At 50.5% G+C, this 20,931-nt stretch overlaps 1 protein-coding gene across 1 annotated transcript in view; it reads right to left on the bottom strand.

Moving 5' to 3' along the window:
- The window catches only part of TRIM63 (tripartite motif containing 63), a 42,089-nt gene that overhangs the window by 7,128 nt on the left and 14,030 nt on the right, over positions 1–20,931 (bottom strand). Inside the window, exons 4-6 of the mRNA XM_086957658.1 lie at positions 18,007–18,102; positions 13,950–14,183; positions 12,442–12,464 (exon numbers count right to left, since the gene is read on the bottom strand). Coding sequence (XP_086813784.1) covers positions 12,442–12,464; positions 13,950–14,183; positions 18,007–18,102 — 353 coding nt within the window. The remainder of the gene's footprint in view (positions 1–12,441; positions 12,465–13,949; positions 14,184–18,006; positions 18,103–20,931) is intronic.

Raw genomic sequence — 20,931 nt, 5'->3', positions numbered from 1 at the left:
AGGTGCACCAACCCAACACCTTCAGGCAGCAAGAGCAGGATCTAGGTGCCCTATTCCATCATACACAATCAGAAGGCACATATTTTTCTTGCCCCAACTAATCGCATCTGAAGTCAGCCCCTGGTTTTAGGTGCTCCAACACATCACTATCTACCTTCAGCACGAAGTTCTAGGTGCCCTAACCTATCATACGCAATCATAAGTGCCAGGCTGTCCTGAACCCATCACCTTCTCTCAGCAGCAGTAGATTCTAGAGGCCCCGTCCTTGTGCCCCATCAGAAGATTGAAGCAGTGTCATCTTGCTTTCCACCTCAGAAGAGAGGTGGACACACAGGGGGATATTTACAACAAAATGTTGGAGTGCTGTGTTTTGCCAAAATTGGTAACACCGCGCTCCAACATTTATCAAATGCAGGAATGCGCCATATTTACAAAAATACGGCGCACCCCTGTGTTTCCCCTAGCCCTGGCACAAATAAAGCTGCCTAGCTCCAGCGCAGGCACCCTTGCACTGTGTTTCAAGGGTGCCTGCGCTGCAGTGATGTTTGCTTATGTGCAAGAAGAGACCCCTTCCTGCATATAAACACTCTTAAAAGGCGATTTGCTCTTTCTATGTATGCTGCATTTTCCAGCACACATAGAAGGAGAAAAAAAACAAGGAGAAATTAATAACGTCTCCTGGTATCAGCACTCTAAGACCAGGTATTCCCTGGTCTTAGTTTTTGGTGCTGCCTCAGCCTTGTAAATATGGGGCAGTGTCAAAAAGCAATGGGTGTTGCAGCAGAACGCCCACTGCAACACCCATTGCACGCCCCTTTCGTGCTAAGGGAAGCAGGAATAAGGACCTCATCTACAAGGTGAAATTAAGCCTGGTTAAGCGGCTTAGCGCCGCTTTGTAAATAAGGAGAAGGGGATAGCGCCACAAGAACGTCGCTAAAGGTGACAGTTCTGGTGGCGATAGCCCCTTGTAAATATGCCCCACGCTGTGCAGCCACATCGACTCAATGCGCTGTCAGCCAGAGCGGGCTTGGTGGCCTGAATTGCTCTGCCCTGAACTCCACTTGCACTATGTCTAATCCCCATTAGCACGCGGCCTTTCACTGCATGCCAAGGACGGAAGCTCGCGAGGAGTGCCAGGATGAGTTCGAGGGCCACAACTCGAGCAGAACGAAGACCGTGTGTGAGGGGCATTGTGGCCTTTTGTTGTGTTTATTCACATCCAGTAATAACTAACATTTTCATAGAGAAAGATGAAAAGAGGTTAGAGGAAAGGGGGAGGGGGCAAACGCAGAAGGGGGAGGAGTGAAGCTACTGGGAGGGAGGCAGGGAAAGGGCGACGACAGATTAGACTGATCTGACTAGGGGTTCAGAACAAAAATAGCTTGTGCCGGAGGCCTCACAGAAGAGTACTTATAAAGTAGCAGCTCCTTCTCTCACCACCACTCTCTCACTCCTCTGCGACCCCTTCATCCTGCTCCAGCAGTTAGTTCTGTCCCAGTGTAATTTCAAGCATTTATCCTAATCCGTCGAGGAATGGCAGCTTCGGGAGCCTTTTGGAGAGCTATAGCCACGGCAAGGCCCCTCTGCTACCTCCCCTGCTGGGCCCCTCTGCTGCTTCCCTTATAAGACCCACCTTCCCTCTGCTGCCTCGCCTTCAAGAGGCCCTTGCTACCTCCCCTACTTTCGACTGCCTCCAGTACTGGTCCCTGTGCTGCCTCCCCAACTGCCCCCCTTGTTGCCTTTCCTGCAAGGCCCGTCTCCTGCCTCCCCTACAAGACGTCTGCTGTCTCTTCCATAAGACCACCTTGCTGCCATGGGTGTGGCTTCCATGAATGCAACCGGTGCAGTGGCACCGGGGCCCAAAAGCCTGAGGGCGCAATCGAACCCTGATTATTGCTGTATTTCACATTTCAAAGGGTGGCCAGGGGGCCTGTTTCCTTCTTTGCACTAGGACAACATCTCGTGCCTCTTGCACAAGACACTCACTGTCTTATCAACAAGATCCCTCTGCTGCATCCTGTGCAGACGAGCAGTGCTGCCTTCCCTACCAGACACCCTGCGGCCTCTCTAACAACACCCTTCTGCTGCCTCCCTTGCAAGACACCTCTGTTGCCTTCTCTTCCAGGGTTCGTTTGCTGCCTCTATTGCATGACCCCTCATTGCCACCTTCACAACCTTTCTTATGTCTCTGCTGCAAGACCCCTCTACTGCCCTTCATGGGAGGCCATCTCCGCTGCCTCCACTGCAAGACCACTTTCCTGCCTCCTACACATGACCCCCATGCTGCCTCGCCAACAAACACCCACTACCTTTTCTACAAGACCTCTTAGCTGCCTCCCCTACAGACACCCTGCTGGATCTCCTACAAAACCTATTGTTGCCTCACCTGCAAGACCCCTCTGCTGCCCCCTTGAAGGCCCCTCTGCTGCCTCCTCTTCAAGACCCCTCTGCTACCTCTCCTTTAGTGGCCCCTCTGCTTCCTTCCTTGAAGGCCCCTCTGCTGCCCCCTTGAAAACCCCTCGGCCCTGTTGTAACTTGAGTTGTTGCTATGCACCTATTACTTAGTTACACCTTCCCTGCTGCTCAGCCTGGATGAGCGCTGGAGTGCTTGGTGATGTAATGTAATGCCTGGGTGTCTGGTGAGGTGTAGAGAGTCAGTTGGAGTGTGCAGACTGAGCAGCAAGGAGGCTGCTCCTGGTCTTGGTGTAAGCTATTCTGTCTTTTATGTACTTATGAGCTACTTACCTGAAACTTACCATCTTAATAACCTGTAACTAAGTCTTAATGCATTTTATTCATGTAACCTACTTTACTGCCACCTGGACGTCCTTACTATTCAACACTAGCGACAATTTGGAGAAGTACCTGGGTGTTGTGGAAGGTTAAGCCAATCTGAACCTGCTGAAGAAACTGAAGTAAAAAAACCTGAAGCTAGAAGGAAGAGAAATACCCTGGTTAGCTCCACCAGTGTTCCTTATCCTCTGGACAGCCTGCAGTCTGGGAAGTTTGACCTTTACATCAATGGGCTTGATTAATTAATGCCAACAAGTCCGCTTGCCTGTTTGCCTTTTTGTCTCGATGTCTGACAGATGTCCGTAAGAGTGGGGCACAAGAAGTTACTGGATTTGGTGGATCAGCAAGAGCAACAAGCAGCAGTTCTAAAGTGCAATGAACTTGCTGTGATGAATGTCTATGTCAGTCTAACCGGCAGCATTTGTTTTGAAGGAAATTGACATGCCTCTTTTTAGGTCTTGCCTAGCGTTGCTGCACACATGCGCACCTCTCTCTGCGAGATTTATTGCTAATGAGGAGTTTCAGTAGAGGGCTTGAAGCCCTGCCCCTCATTTCCATTAGCCGGCAACACCGTTTCTGCTAAACGTTGGCCTGCCATTAGAAATTAGGGTTTTTGGTTGCCACTCTTAGGCTTGCGATCCGGACTGGGTTACCTGCTTCACGGTTGTCGTGAAACACTTTCTTATCTTTATGGGGACATGAGGTCCTACTGTTAGGTGCCCGTACATTTGATGAGAGGTTCTGAGGTGTTTGATGTTTTGCAGCGGAAGCTATGTTTAGGAAAAATCTGACATGTTGGTGAGCCTCCCATAGGCAAGTAACCACTGATGTGAATGCTGTGCAATGAACAGGGATGAGTAGTCTCGTCGGGATAGACAGCGACCCCCTCTTATCTGCATCGTTAACTAGACGTCGAGGTAAACAACGACCGCTTGATCAGCTGACCGCCCCACCCCCTACTATTGTCTGGTTGTAGAGGAACCACCTCCGTGAAGCGGAGGAATCTCCCTTTGTAGTTTTATGTAACTCCAAACAGGACTGTAAGGTATTTGGAGTGCTTTACATGAGCAGCGGTTACACTCCACAAAGACACATATTTTATGGGATTAGACTCTAGGGGGCCTCGCCTGCTCCTGCTTTATGTGTTTGAGGATGTGAGGCACACTAGGAATAAGAAAACGTCACGACAGACGCCCCTCCCACTCAACACACCTCTAACGTTGTCATCACTACGATTGTTCACCTCGATTTCAAGGTTAAGAAGCAGAGGGTAATGTCTTATGCTGCTTTTTCCCCCTTATTCCTACAACGCCCACTTTTTAAATTGATCTAATCAAAAATGTAAATAAGGAGGATTTTGTCACACCTCCTTGGAGTCTCACTTAGACTTGTCACTGTTTTCATTAGCCAAAGCATACAACATTCCCCTGTGAAAGGGACATGCGTGATTGACTACATTTTGTTGCTGGCACCATTGAGATTATGGGACTGCTCTTTATGAGAAGGACCTTGTTGTAACAGTCTCTATGAGCATTGGTGAGACCAGTCAATTTAGGTCTTGCCTACGGCTACATTTTAGCTGTTTTGTCGAAAACCTGTTGTGAACACTACTATTAAGTAGAGTGGGCTTTGGGTTCGCCAATTGCTTTCTTGTTTTTATGGCAATCGCAAGCTGCCTCCCGTCACAGCGCGCGTTGCCCCCTGTTGGACAGGCCACGTGACGGGCCGCTCTCCCCCGGCTCGACCAAGCCCGAGCCAGTCATACAAGCACCACACCCCACCATTGCACGTCCTACGTCCCCTCAGGGACACCTGCCCCCGAGCATGATAACCTCGTGGGTCCGATCCACGGCCGACCCACGCGCCCAGCCCGGGCCGCCATCTTGGACACTTCGCCACGAGGCCGCCTGGCCCCCGATCGACCTCAACCCTGGGCCTAGCCCGGCCTCAGACATTCCGGCACCACCCTCCACCCAGGAGGTGAGCGAGCTACTTGGCCAGTCAATGGGAGAAAGAGGTGTCGATGGTTCTCCCCCGGCCAGTGCCGCTCGCCCATCGCCTCCCCGGGCGCTGGCTCCACCCCCCTGCTGGGTGTCTGGACTCCCTCATCCCGGACCTCCCGACCTCCAAGTGCGAGGGTCCGGACATCAAAGCACGCCAGCCCTATAACTGGGGCAGCTCCAGAACAGGAAGGCAGTTGTATCTTGGAGTCGAGAGACGAAAGAAGAACTCATCCTGGACGGACTACTGGCGCTGCCGTAGCTCTGTCCTGTGCACCATCATCCTGCCTGGTGGCGCTGCCACAGCCGTCGTAACCTTCATCCTTCACCGTCGTCCGGATCTGCTGGCGAGGCCGCGGACCGTTGTAACTGTCATCTGCATCGGGACCTGCTTGGCTTCTCCACGGCCCGTCGACCATCCTTCATCCATCTCGGGACCTGCTTGGCTTCTCCACGGCCCGTCGACCATCCTTCATCCATCTCGGGACCTGCTTGGCTCCTCCACGGCCCGATCAGCAACCACGCCGAGCTCGAGGATTGAGAGCTATTGAACTCATTGGTAACTAAGACTGTCCCGCTACCCTTTTCCTCAACCAGAGATCAGAACCGAGGGGACCCCTGAGTCCAGACCTCCTTGTATTATATCAACGTAACCTAAGAAGTGCATATAAAGTCTCGTTAACCTTCAATCTTGTGTGGTGTCCGTCTGTGGGGGGGAAGTTACTTATCTGTACAGTCGTTGGAGACGGCTCTCCCTGGAGACCTCTCCCCGTAATCTCGGCCGACCCTCCCGGTCCGTCTAACATTGGTGGCCAGCGGCGCGATCCGAATCACCGCATAACGTACAGAGAGTAGCTCACCCCACAACGAACAACAATGTCGACTAAAGAGAGCGGATCAACTGAGAAGTTCCAAATGGAAAAGCTAGAGGAATACAGCCATCGTGAACTAAAGCAGTTCTGCATCGAACTAGGTATCGCTACCACCGGACTAAGTACCAAGGACGATTTTAAGCATGCCCTAGAATCTTGGGCAGAGACCGGGGATGTCGAAGCCCCGGAGCAAAGCACCGCGAAAAAGACCAACACGGCCCCTGAAGAGCAAAGAACGGGTCTCTCGCAAGACGAGATCCAAGAAAGAGAAAAAGCCCGACTACACGAACTTGAAATGGCCCGACTCAAGATGGACATAGAACTCAAATTGGCCGAGCAAAAAATAAACTTAGAGCACCTTCGCCTCCGAGAAGAAAGAGAGGAGAAACAGAGGCAAAGGGAGCTCGAGGAAAAAAGACTAACGTACGAGCACGAGCGGAACCTAGCCGAGATCAACCTGCGCAAACAGAATAAAGAATTAGGGGTGCCCGACAGACCGTCCACCCCCGGGACCACGGACAAAAAAGTGCACATCCCCAAGGATGTGGTCCGAGAATATTTTCGAGAAGACGACATCCAGCAATGGTTTAAAGCATATGAAATCGCGATGACTGCGCACCGGATCGATAGAGCCGACTGGGGAGCCGGCCTATGGGGCAAATTCCTCAATGAGGGCCGCGATACTCTGTTACAGCTCCCAGACCACCAGATGACCTCCTACGACCATATGAAAGCGGCCCTCCTCACTCGCTATGGCCTCACGCCCGAGATGTACCGTCAGAGGTTCCGAGACTGCACACGCATTCCAGGTACAACTTGGGTGGACTATGTAACGTACTTTAGCCGAGCCTTCGAAGGCTGGATCAGAGGGAACAACGTCACGACCTACGAGCAGTTGTTCAATCTGATGGTATGGGAGCATCTGTCCAACAACTGCTTCATTGAACTACGCCAACACCTCCTCGACAGCAAGTTAACCGATCCCCGGCAGCTCGCAGCCGAAGCTGACCGGTGGGAGATCACCCGAGTGGGCCGGAATGGGTCCTACGAGCAGAACAGGAACAACAATGGTCACCACCGATCCAGAGGAGGAGGAGGGGGCCAAGGGCGAGGAAGAGACAATACTCCGGCCGCCCCCGCTACCAGCACCACCCCCCCGGCCAACCGGGGCAGCACCCCGGCGCGACCGGGATACAGAGCCAATGTTACATGTCACCGATGCCAACGAGTCGGCCACTATGCAAATGACCCAAGCTGCCCGCAGTATCAGAGCCCAAGACCCCGCCAGGTGACCGCCGCGGCACTAGGGGAAGAACAGATCTCCGAGGAACAAGAAACAGACGAGCAAGAGTATCAAGGGTGGGAGCCAGCCGCCATGACTCTCGCGTGCTTAGGGGGAAGAGACATGGTCCCGCGGGTCCCCCTACCCGCTAACACCCAGAAGTACGGCCAATGGGTGAGCATCAATGGACAACGGGCCGAAGCCCTTCGAGACACCGGGGCCAGTGTGACAGCCGTCCGCTGTCATCTGGTGACCCCAGAGCAATATCTACCGAACATTCTCTGCCCTGTACGATCAGCCGACAACTCGGAGAGTCTGTGTCGGATGGCCTGCGTCCCCTTTGAATGGGGAGGGGTCTCCGGCATGTTGAAAGTAACGGTCCGAGACGACGCCCCCGTGGACTGCCTCCTCGGAAATGACCTGGAAAGCTCCCCGTGGGCAGCCGTGGAGCGAAAAGAACACTTGGGGATGTTGGGCGTCCCAGACTGGGCGTGCGTCACCACCCGGTCTATGGCCGCCCGTGCCAACCATCACCCGGAAGAACCAGAATGGCCGGCGCCTCCGCCTCCGGTCGCCCCCGCCGAGACCCCCGACCAGTGCATCCCCCTCGAACCTGCTCAACCTTCCGACCTTGCTAATCTCGACCAGTGGGCTCAAGAAGGGGGGCCCACACAAGAACAATTTCGTCAGGAGCAGAAGACCTGTCCCTCCCTTGAGGGACTCCGACAACAAGCGCTCGCCCAAAGCGCAGGGGATACCTCCGGAGCTCATTGGGTCTACTGGGGCAATGACCTACTGTACAGCGAGCAACGAATCGCCGAGCTGGGGGCCAACCGAGTACTAGTGGTGCCACTCCGCTTTAGAGACTTCCTGCTAAATCTGGCCCACGATGTCCCCCTGGCAGGGCACCTGGGACAAGATAAAACCTACAGCCGCCTAGTGACCCACTTCTTCTGGCCAAAAATGAGAAACGATGTGCACCAGCATTGCCGATCTTGCCCCACGTGCCAAGCCAGTGGGAAGAGCGGCCGCAAATTAAAGGCCCCCCTGCAACCCTTTCCCGTAGTCACAACCCCATTTGAGAGGGTCGGAATAGACATTGTGGGACCCCTAGACCCACGTACAAGACAAGGCCATCGCTTCATCCTAGTACTAGTGGACCACGCCACCCGCTACCCTGAGGCTATTCCTCTCCGGACCGTCACAGCCCCAGTGGTCGGCAGGGCCCTGATGGGGATCTTCTCCCGTGTGGGGTTCCCCCGAGAAGTCGTCAGTGACAGAGGCACGAACTTTATTTCCAAATACATGAAGTCCCTCTGGCAACAGTGTGGGGTCACCTACCGCTTCACGACCCCCTATCACCCCCAAGGAAACGGACTTGTTGAACGGTTCAATCGCACACTAAAAGGGATGATCGGGGGATTGGAAGAACCCCTCCGTCGCCAGTGGGACGTGCTGCTGCCGTGCCTCCTCTTCGCCTACCGGGAGGTCCCACAGAAGTCCCTAGGCTTCAGCCCATTCGAGCTGCTCTATGGGCACCCAGTACGGGGGCCACTCAGCCTGATCAAAGAAGGCTGGGAGTTGCCTCCGGCCAAGAGTCCTCCAGATGTCTTCCGGTACCTCCTCACCCTCCGCAACCAGTCCCAGCGGTTCAGAGACCTAGCGAAAGCCAACCTAGAGGCCAGTCAAGAGGACATGAAGAGATGGTATGACCAGAACGCCTCATCTATTGAATTCGAGCCGGGGCAACAGGTCTGGGTAATGTCCCCCACAGAACCGTGCGCTCTCCAAGACAAATGGACGGGACCCTTCAAGGTAATCGAGCGCAAGGGACCCGCCACCTATCTGATCGATATGGAGTCCGCCCGGAATCCGCTCCGAGTCCTCCACACCAACAGACTGAAACCCCACTTTGCACGAACAGAACTCAGCCTCTTGATGGCCACAGACAACGGGGTTGAGGACGACTCCGAGCCTCTCCCTGACCTCTTGCGGACCCAGGAGCAAGACGGCTCCGTGGATGGGGTCCGACTCTCGGAGACCCTCACCCAGGAACAACGCCAAGAGTGCCAAGCCCTCCTATCACGATTTGCCAGCCTGTTCTCCCTCACCCCAGGTGTCACTTCCTGGTGTGTGCACGATGTGGACACCGGAGACAGCCCTCCTATCCGCCACCGGGCCTACCGCGTACCTGATCGGGTACGGGCCTGCATCCAGGCGGAAGTAACTAAGATGCTCACGCTCGGGGTCATCGAGCCCTCCGACAGTCCATGGGCCAGCCCGGTCGTACTGGTCCCCAAAGCAGCCGCCCCCGGAACCACACCCGAACTCCGGTTCTGTGTCGACTACCGGGGCCTGAATGAAGTCACCAGAACGGACGCACACCCCATCCCCCGGGCAGATGAACTGGTCGACCGAATGGGCGCTGCCCGTTACCTCAGCATCTTCGATCTAACGGCAGGCTATTGGCAGATCGGCCTCACACCCCGAGCACAAGAACGTTCTGCCTTCTCCACCCCCGATGGCCACTATCACTTCACGGTCATGCCCTTCGGCATGAAAAATGCCCCAGCGACTTTCCAACGGCTCGTCAATCAGGTCCTGGCGGGGCTCGAAGAGTTCAGCGCCGCCTACCTGGACGACATCGCTGTGTACAGCCACCACTGGACCGAGCACCTCCACCACCTCCAGGCAGTGTTGCAAGCCCTTCAGCGAGCTGGCCTCACGATCAAGGCCAGCAAATGTCAAATTGGACAAGGGTCAGTGACCTACCTCGGACACCAAGTGGGAAGCGGTCTAGTGGCCCCTCTTCAACTGAAAATTGCCGCCATCCAGAACTGGCAACCCCCTAACACTCAAACTGAGGTGCGAGCCTTCCTGGGCCTCACGGGCTACTACCGAAGGTTCGTGAAAGACTATGGTACCATCGTGGGGCCTCTCACCGAACTCACGTCGAAAAATCAGCCCAAGAAGGTGAACTGGACCCCAGAGTGTCAAGCGGCCTTCGAACAGCTAAAGGCCGCCATGTGTTCCGCTCCTGTACTCCAGGCCCCAGACTACAGCCGGGAGTTCGTCGTCCAGACGGACGCCTCCGACCAGGGCATTGGGGCGGTCCTGTCCCAGGTGAACACCGAAGGCCTTGATCAACCGGTGGCCTTCATCAGCCGGAGACTCCTACCACGGGAGCAACGCTGGAGCACCATAGAGAGGGAAGCCTTCGCTGTGGTATGGGCCCTCAAGAAGCTCCGACCCTACCTTTTTGGCACCCACTTCCGGGTGCAGACTGACCACCGACCCCTGCAGTGGTTGATGCATATGCGGGGGGAAAACCCAAAACTGCTACGCTGGTCCATCTCCTTGCAAGGTATGGACTTTACCGTTGAACACCGGCCTGGGTCTGACCACGCCAACGCGGATGGCCTGTCCCGGTTTTTCCGCCTCGACGAAGAGAGTCCCCAAGAGGATGGGTAACTCTCCCCGCCTTCAGCTGGGGGGGACGCATGTTGGACAGGCCACGTGACGGGCCGCTCTCCCCCGGCTCGACCAAGCCCGAGCCAGTCATACAAGCACCACACCCCACCATTGCACGTCCTACGTCCCCTCAGGGACACCTGCCCCCGAGCATGATAACCTCGTGGGTCCGATCCACGGCCGACCCACGCGCCCAGCCCGGGCCGCCATCTTGGACACTTCGCCACGAGGCCGCCTGGCCCCCGATCGACCTCAACCCTGGGCCTAGCCCGGCCTCAGACATTCCGGCACCACCCTCCACCCAGGAGGTGAGCGAGCTACTTGGCCAGTCAATGGGAGAAAGAGGTGTCGATGGTTCTCCCCCGGCCAGTGCCGCTCGCCCATCGCCTCCCCGGGCGCTGGCTCCACCCCCCTGCTGGGTGTCTGGACTCCCTCATCCCGGACCTCCCGACCTCCAAGTGCGAGGGTCCGGACATCAAAGCACGCCAGCCCTATAACTGGGGCAGCTCCAGAACAGGAAGGCAGTTGTATCTTGGAGTCGAGAGACGAAAGAAGAACTCATCCTGGACGGACTACTGGCGCTGCCGTAGCTCTGTCCTGTGCACCATCATCCTGCCTGGTGGCGCTGCCACAGCCGTCGTAACCTTCATCCTTCACCGTCGTCCGGATCTGCTGGCGAGGCCGCGGACCGTTGTAACTGTCATCTGCATCGGGACCTGCTTGGCTTCTCCACGGCCCGTCGACCATCCTTCATCCATCTCGGGACCTGCTTGGCTTCTCCACGGCCCGTCGACCATCCTTCATCCATCTCGGGACCTGCTTGGCTCCTCCACGGCCCGATCAGCAACCACGCCGAGCTCGAGGATTGAGAGCTATTGAACTCATTGGTAACTAAGACTGTCCCGCTACCCTTTTCCTCAACCAGAGATCAGAACCGAGGGGACCCCTGAGTCCAGACCTCCTTGTATTATATCAACGTAACCTAAGAAGTGCATATAAAGTCTCGTTAACCTTCAATCTTGTGTGGTGTCCGTCTGTGGGGGGGAAGTTACTTATCTGTACAGTCGTTGGAGACGGCTCTCCCTGGAGACCTCTCCCCGTAATCTCGGCCGACCCTCCCGGTCCGTCTAACACCCCCACCTCCCTTCTATTTTTTGTAGGCAAGGGGAGATTAAGTGATTTGCTCAGAATCACAGGATGCCAAGTCTTGTTGGAACAGGAGCGCATCGGCTGTTGGCGAAATAAAGGCATCGCCCCTCTAACCAACGTCTTTGCTTCCGATGATTGCTCTTTACTGACTCTTTTCCCCAATTGGGGACCTGAATCAGTTGTTTTTTCTTTGGTGCCCTGGCCTTTCCTTCGCCCTTCACCTGTGGCTCTATACATCAAAGCCGAGAACAAATAAACAATATCTACTTAATGCAATGTCTAGGGCTTATCAAACACTATTATTGTCCGATTCGTTTGAGAAGTCTGTCAGGGCAGAGCCATAAAGCATCCTTCACAATGTGTCGAAAGCAGAATTTACCATGGGGGTGTGTGGGTGGTAATTAAAGTGAAGCGCATTTTGTGTAAACGTGGCTGGGCAGCATTTAGATTTGTGTATACTGTTCATGTGTGCGCAGGGCTTTAAGTGGGATGAAAAAAGTGGGGGGTCTCTCATAACCTGTAACTAAGTCTAAATAACCTGTAACTAAGTCTTAAAAAATCTGATTCATTTAACCTACTCTATGGCTACCTGCACTTCCTTACTGTTACAACAGCCCCCTCTGCTGCCTCCCCTTGAAGTCCCCTTTGCTGCATCCTCTTCACGGGCCCTCTGCTGCCTCCCCTGCAGGAACCATCTGTCACCTCCCTGAGGGATTCCTTTGCTCCTGCCTATCCCACAGAACCATTTTGCTGCCTCTCCTGCAAGGCCCATCTGTTGCTAGTGTGCAGGTCATTGTCACTATGGCTTGAGAGGGTGCACATATCCCACCACAGGGCACTTCATTAAGTATATTAAACATCTGCGGACACTTACGTTTTAATGAGCTGTTTGGCGTTCTGTGATTGAAGGCAGCCCAAGAAGGAGACCCAGAGACAGCAAGACAGAGAAACATGAAGAGAAAGAGAGAGAGAAAGAAAGAGGGCAGATTAGCTGAGCATGTCCTAGGGCGAGAATCCCTTTTTAGAGAGGCACGTGACGTGGGGTCTGGCAACTTATCTTTTAAAGGAACGTATGGGGTTACAACACTTCTAATCGAAGACCATGGCCTGGGTTAGTTAGCTACTTTTTCAGGAGATCATGCTATGCATAGAGACATTTTTATAGCAGAACATGGCCTGTGTTCAGAGACCTCTCCTTAAATACACTCGATATTTCGCAGTGCATAAAACACCTCGGTAAGTGGAACAGTACCCATCAAGGGTAGTCGAAGATGAAGCCCCTTCCCTTTCCAGACCTGGGCTGTCTTGAATGGCATTTCAGACAAAAAATGGTTCAGTCTATTTCATTAAGACTGTTGAAAGCCTGGAGGAGAACCAGCTCTCCAGCAATGGCTCAAGTTTCCACTAGCCCAAACAATTCACTTCACAGTTCTGGTCATAACTTATTTCCAAAATGGCCATAGGAGTGAGTCAGTGTGTTCCCCATCAGAATTATGCAGCTCCAACTCTCATCTACCAGCAAGAACCTCATCTACTACTGGCGTAGAAGTATGTGGCTGGTGACTCTTCTGCTGTCCTTCAAACACATACGCTGACTCTTTCACCAATCCTTAAGTAAAAAAACAGATACACATTGCCTCGAATTCCAAGGTCCGAAGATTAAACTATTTAGTTGTGCAGTGAACACAAATATACAACTTGAAAGCAGAAAGATCTCTAGACCCATCCACTATGCAGCCCTTCCTTGAAGTAGTAGCATGTAAAGGCCCTGCTCGATTTGAGAATTTACCCTAAATGCCTTCAACTTCTACTTCCCTTAGAACATTCAAACCTCTTAAAATTCATTTTTTGTTGTCCAAGCTTCTCCATAGCTTCTATAATAAATTACACTAAACTATACATACCGGAAAACTAGATCTTTTATAGCCAAGATATCTTATGCCAGGGGACTCACAAAACTGAGAACAATCTTCACCAGAACTTTCACAGTTGAGGCCAGTCTTCACCAGAAGACGCATGGTGGTTTGCTCCCCACCAGAGGTAACCTTCCTTTAGGGGTTCAAAGCTCACCTTCCCTGTGGGAGGTCATTCCAACGTAGGTCACATAACAAACATCAAACACCTTAGGGAAGTAGCTGGATGCACTCCCCTTTATGCAACTCAGTGCAGTCAGGTCAAACTGCAATTCTAGCCCCAAACTTTGAAAAATGATGATTTGAAGCTCGTTCTCTATATTAATTAATCAGAAGTCACCTACATTGCGCTCTGGCACCCAACTCATTAATTAACATTAATTAATTCCTCATTAATAAGTTCTTTGACTTCTGAAGATTGTTCTAAATCATATATTGATCATTGAGCTCCAAATTTGATTCTACCCACCTGGAGAAAAGCAGCAGTGCCTGTCTCATCCATGGACTGGATGGCAGACTCCACCAACTTGCTCGAAGATTCTAGCTGTTCCTGGTACCGCTGGAGCAGGGTCCTAACGAAGCCAACCTTGTCCTCCTGCTCCTTTGTGATCCTCTGCAGCAGCTCGCTCTTCTTCTCCTCCAGAATGCTGTAGAGCACATCCAACATCTCGTTCAAAGAGTCTTTCTTCTGCCGACTGTTCTCCTGTTTGAGAAGAAGGCTCATTTTAACCAGAAATAAAGGAAGGGCAGGATAAGGAAGACAATAAGTATGACCACAGCAACAACAAAATCCTTATGTGAACAAAAATCATTTAATTTGCTGGGTGATCTGTCAATTTTGCTTTCGCTCAAGAATTGTATGCAGTTGATTTTCCTCTATAGTGCTATTCACAACTTACTCTTCACCCAACCTCGAAACATGTAATCAACACAAGAGCTCCACACGTAGCCATGAATCTCTTTCACAATTAAAGTCTTGTTTCAACCCCAGAAAAACTAGCAAATAAATGGTCGCCAATTCTACCAAAATGTACTACGAATATGTACCTACCCAGGGCATCGGTGAATAGGACTTAAACCAAACAATAAGTGAATGTAGACAGAATATCAAGGACAAAAATATCGGGCGACAGAATATCGTTGCAAAAATATCGAGAACCAAATTATCGAGAAGGTAAGTGTAAATAGGAATGTATAAATGTACTATTCTTAACTGCACATCAACGTACCTTGAAGATACACATATCATCAAGATACATGTGGAGTTAAGTATAGTAAAACATTGCTTACCCATAGAATTTACCTTCACAATAGTTTTGTCCTCAATATTCGTGGAACAATATTTTTGTCACTTTTTATTTTCAATATTTTAATCAAACACCAATTAAGCTAAACTAACACATTGTAACATCTCCACTTTATACCAAACAGGATTTCTTACAGTAGTCCAGACATCCATGGTTTGTCCATAAATATCAACTTAGACAACTTACACAGCCACAAAGACAAATTAAACATAAACACAATCAATCTAGGAAGTCTGTATTAGCAGATAATATTTTAGAAAATTAAATGAAGTTTTGATTTACATCTTGAACCGAAACCTAATGTTTTCATTTGTTTAAATTTACACTAAGGCCAGGGTTTGAGTCGGGGCACAAAGCGGGTGAAAGGTGTCCCCCCACTTACTTTACCGGGTGGGCGCTGTCCCCCCTGCCAAACTGCTTGACTTCACTCTTTGGCCTCTCCGGGACGAGATCGGAGCTCACTAAGCACGCTGCTCACGCGCTGGCTTCTCAGATGCCATCGCATCTAAGGGGTGAGCGAGGGAAGGCACTGAGTCTGATGGTTCAAGCCAACTTTCCTGGTATCACTTCCTGTCGTGACGTCACTTCCGGTGACAGGGTCCCCCTAATTATTTTTTTAGGACTCTTGGCCTGACTAAGGCCCTTATTCTAATGTCGGGCTGTAGACCATACTTGTCGGTGGCAGTCCACCCGACATCTACTGCTTCGGTCCGACTGCCGCATTACAATACATGCGGTCGGAGGCAGCAGGCTGAGGGAACGTCTGGCGCTTTATGACGGGATCAGCCCGTCGGGCGGACAGTAATCCCTTCGATATAGGCCGTGCCTGCTCAGGCACCGCAATAGGGATTACAATGTCCCTTTCTGTCTGCCTGTCTATGGCGGTCGAACCGGCATAGAAAAGCAGACAGAAAGGGACATTGGGGACCCTAGCAGGCCCCTGTGCATTACTGGGCCTCCGCTATGGGCCCTGGGGGGCACCCCAAACATCCCTGCATTGTGTGGTAGGAACCGCATGGTGCCTGCCACACAGTACAGGGATGCTTAAGAAATGCACATTTCCTATTGCGGCTTGTGCTGCAGCTTGCAGCACAAACAGCAATAGGAAATATTCACTTTCCAACCACAGTCAATGCTGTCGCATCATTATCAAGGAAGCTGGACCTCAGACTTCTTGTCGGGTGGTCCCATTTCAGACACAGTAATGATGCCCTAAGTTTTAGCTCATCAAAACAGCATTTGTTGGAAAAAGAACTTTTAACTATCTAACATTTGAATGCTTTTAGCCTGGCTTTTGCCACTTTTCTATATTAAATGAAGATCATATTTTTATTTGGCACAGCACTGAGCAAATCTTTGGTTAGGTGTTTATAGCTTGTTGAACATGGGATATTAATGGCTACTGCTATTTCTGTACACATCAAATGCTATTGATACTGACTATAAGTTCCAAAAAACAACAAACTCTTTAAATTGGCTGCATATCACATGTACATTTCTGCTGTTAAAACTCGAAGCCTTTTAACCAATAAAATGAGTTTCTGTTGCTGCTCCCTATTCTTGTATTAAGACATCTCCAGCATACATGGCTCCCAGGCTAAGCCAAACTTCAAATATGGCGGACAATCCACAACAGATCTAACCAGATATCGTTTTTGTCAATCTTTTATATGCTTTTAGTGGGAACGGTTTTAAAGAGAGAGCAGGAGATGCATGTGTCATTGGAGGAATTGTATAAGAGATGCAAGTGTAACTAGAGAAAATTTCAAGAAAGAGATGCATGTGTGATTGGAGGAATTGTAAGATAAGAGATACCTGTGTGATTGGTGAAATATTAGAAGAGATGCACGTGTGACTAGAGAAAATGTAAAGGAAGAAATGCATGGTTGACAGTAGGAATTGGACAAGAAGAGATTGATGTGTGACTGGAGGAATTGTAGCGGAAGAGATGTACGTATGACTGGAGAAATTGTAGAGGAAGAGATGTACGTATGACTGGAGAAATTGTAGAGGAAGAGATGTATGTATGACTGGAGGAATTGTAGAGGAAGAGATGTACGTATGACTGGAGAAATTGTAGAGGAAGAGATGTACGTATGACTGGAGGAATTGTAGAGGAAGAGATGTACGTATGACTGGAGAAATTGTAGAGGAAGAGATGTATTTATGACTGGAGGAAATGTAAAGCAAGAGATGCATACTTCATTGGCAGATGAAGGTGTAATTGAAGATATTGTTAAAAACACTGGGAGCTTGATTAATGGAATATCATAATTCGTCCTGCAAACATGTACGATCTCCTGCCCACACCTTTGATGTATCCTGGGATTTCAGGATTTCTCCACCAATCTCGCTTTTACCTGGAGCATCCACTGAGAGCTAGCCTTTGCCAATGCAGCCTCAGAACAAATAGATGCAATGAGGCTGTTTTCCTTTTAGGGATGCCTATACATTCCTGCTGTACACTAAACAAGAAAAAAACGAAGTGGACAAGCAGCAACATTTAAACAAAGGGGCAGGACATTTAAAAGAAAGATGGGCAGTAAATGTGTAAATGTAACAGGTTTTAGATTAAAATTAGAAGGGAATTTTACGTTGGATTGAGATACCTCCACCTAAAACAGTTATTTCACTCATTCGCGAGAAGTGATTGGTGAATCCTGAGATTCAGGATGTTCCCTCCCACCTGATATCCTCGCCTGCCACAGGTGCTACAACCGCTTATCCTAGCTTTGCACAGTGGGCACTCGCCCGACCACCTCCTTCCCAGAGGACACTCATTTTCATATAGTGCTCCTGGCAGCTACCCGCCCCTGACCCACCGTATCTGGTACCCACACATCCCTGGGTGACACCAGCTGATACTATACTTGATCCTTTCCTCTTCCAGCTCTGCCCCATTTCATAGTGATCTGCCACAGCTGGTAAAGCTGTCCTGACCAGACATTGTACGTCGTAGCCCCCAAATCCTGTTATGCCCAAACTGGTACCTCTTTGATCTTGTCCTTTCCAGACTCTGATGCAGTTCTGCCCCTCCTGGGGCACGCTCAGATTGTCTATTGCCCAGCTAGTACCCACTGACACTGGTTCCTGCCACGGCTGGCTCCTGTCCTAGCTCTGTTTGGACACCTGGATTTCCCATCCTACAGCAGTTTCTGCTTTGGGTTTCATGCAAGTGACTCGGATTTCGAAGGGCCGGCTCCTTCTGGCATTACTCACCTCAATGGAATGGCAGGACTCTTCAAGCTGGCTAATAATAGCCTGCACTCGCTCATTCCCGGCCACCAGTGCAGAAATGCAGCCACTCAGCTCTGTCTGTGGGGATCCAAACAGAGAGTTAACCATGGAGACCAGCAAGGAAAACAGAGAGGTCAACGACACTGACGAGGGACAAAGAAGACCACCATCAAGTGACATGAAGGACACCGAAAGAGAAGAGGCAACAAGATAGCCAGGTGTTCAGTAAGATACACGAGGGGGTTGTCATAAAGTGGTATGCAACAAAACACAAGGAAAAGACAAAAATACAGGAAGATGTTAACCAAAAGGCACACGGCTCAGTGATCCAGGAGTGTTAGTTAGCAGGTAGCATCCAGTAGTGAAACTGATGTGGGCATCAAGTGACACAAAGTTGTTAAGGACACACGGTGTGTTTGCCAACAGACAAATGACAGGTTCTTATTGAGACTGGCTGCTCTGTACAGCACACCACTGGCCGTTGGGGCTAGATTCACACTTTATAACTAAAGCTGTTAAACTAAATAAATAAATTATGAAGTAATTGGTCAACAGATTGGGGGTTGCTGAGTAAAAGGCACAGACAACTGAACAATACAGAGAGGGATTGCGGGTTCTGTGGAGGGTTTTGACGAGTACAGGAAGTGTGGCACCTTAACTGGTAGCGGTGTGTGTTAGGTAAAGAACAACAATAATGAAACCGGTGCAACAAGGCCAGAGGAGACCCTGAAACCTCTGCAGAGAGTGGCCAGGGCCCACTCGGTAATTATGACAAGAATCCTGTGCACACATTAAGCAAGGTGTATACATGTATCATGCTTAATCAAAAGAACACAATAGGTAGTAAATGAAACAAAGTGGACACGATAGAAAGTTTTTTTGTTCTTCAAAGGATTGTATTTGACCATCCTTTGTTGAAAGGTAACTTCAAAAGCAAATCTACAGCCGACACGTGTTTCGTCAAGCGGGCAAGGAGCCAGTGACTCTTCAGGGCTGTAAGCACAAATGGGGTTTACGGTCCGTATAGCGGTGATATTTCCGACCCGGCGTCTGGGGTCTGCGTTGAAAGAATCAGCAATAGTGAGTCACTGTGGACTCAGAGACGGGTGGGTACATCCGTCTCAAACCAGCTAATGTCTGGGATATGGCAGCAGAGAGACGGGTCCGGTCTTCCTAAGGGGCTGGCCAGACCCCAGACACCGGGTCGGAAATATCACCAGCTATACAGACTGTTACCCCATTTGTGCTTACAGCCCTGAAGAGTCACGGGCTCCTTGCCCGCTTGACGAAACACGTGTCGGCTGGTCATTTGCTTTTGAAGTTACCTTTCAACAAAGGAAGGTCAAATACAATCCTTTGAAAAACAAAAAGACTTTCTATCGTGTCCACTTTGTTTCATTTACTACCTATTGTGTTCTTTTGATTAAGCATGATACATGTATACACCTCGCTTAACGTGTGCACAGGATTCTTGTCATAATACAGAGAGGGACTCAGGCGATATTAAAACAGGGAAAGTCCACTGGGGGTTTAGAGTAAAAAGCACGGAAATCAGTGTTTATGGAAGAAACTTGGGGTTATCAGGCACACCTTTGGCTTTTAGTTCCCATTTACTCTGAACATAATTAAGTTTCTGGCGATTTTTATTTCCACTGATGGAACTAAATGCAAGGGTGGATGCTGAAGCTAAGACACCACATGATGATTAACTCATACGGTCAATAAGGGATACACCATAGGACATTAAAGGTCCTAAGGGAAGTAAGTGGTGGCCCTAAGTAGTTGCCAGAGGCTGAGATTAATTCATAGATTCTGCCCATCACTTTTTGTGTTGTTTAAGTGAGTCTCCCTAACTGGGAGGGGTATGCTTTGACATGGGTCCTGATATCGCTGGGCCACAGGACTCAAGCTGCACCTCACTGATGGGGCCATCGGGTTCTGAAATCAAGCCTTGGCTCTGGACACAGAAAATGGAGGTCAGGGTCAGACTATCTGGAAATGGGGAGGTGACTAGAAAATGAGACTGGAATCAAAAGCAGGAAAGATATCACAAACAGGAAGTGAAGAGGTGGCTAGATAATGGAACAAGAATAAAGACCTATAAGATATTAGAGGCAGTTATTGTAGATGTGGCTTGATACTGGAACTGGAAAGGGGTACTGTCCAGAAATAGAGGACTTTTGGATAGCAATAAAAAGCCAGTTTTGGGGGATCAGATATGTTGCAGAATTAAACATGAGCTTCTTTAAATGGAGGTAGCATGTGCTGCTTTTTATAAACAGCTGATGATGACTAATGACATCTTTCCTGGAGCTTCCAAGAGCTACAAAGCGGATTTTTAAATGTGAGGTGACGGGCACCCTCTGCGCACTGCGCCTACTGAAACTCTAAATATAAACTGTGACTTAACATCCTCCTGCTCTCGATGACACAAATTATTAATAAACACATAAGAACCGAAGCCGTGGATGAGCGCACTACTTGCCCTTCTCAACCAGTACACTAACACCCTGAATGCACTTGCAGACCCCATGAGCACACTGACACTGGGAGCATTGCAGCATCCTGAGTGCCCTTTCATAGTGAGGTCATTGGCTGTGACTTGATAGGCCAGTGGGAGCGGGTGGGTAATAGCAGGTGCAGCGGCGGCCCCTCTGTAATAGCGGAGGAACAGTGCCCCACTGGCTCAGAGCCAGCAGCTGAAAAATTAAATTATATTTTATTATGGTTGTATTTTTCAGCTGCTGGCTAAGCAAGTGTGTGCAGGGATGGGTGGTGCCAGGCCATGGGAGGGGGGAGGAGGAGTGGTATGTGCACTTATAAGTGCGCATGTCAGTTTGGCCAGCCATCTTAGGCAGGCCAAACTGACATGTGCGCTTAGGTTTCTCCAACCCAGCTGTATTGCAC

The sequence above is a fragment of the Lissotriton vulgaris genome, chromosome 2_1 (assembly GCF_964263255.1).
Source record: "Lissotriton vulgaris chromosome 2_1, aLisVul1.2, whole genome shotgun sequence".
Classification (NCBI taxonomy): Eukaryota; Metazoa; Chordata; class Amphibia; order Caudata; family Salamandridae; genus Lissotriton; species Lissotriton vulgaris.
The sequence above is the reverse complement of the archived record's forward strand: the minus strand, read 5'-3'. Positions and strand labels throughout refer to the sequence as shown.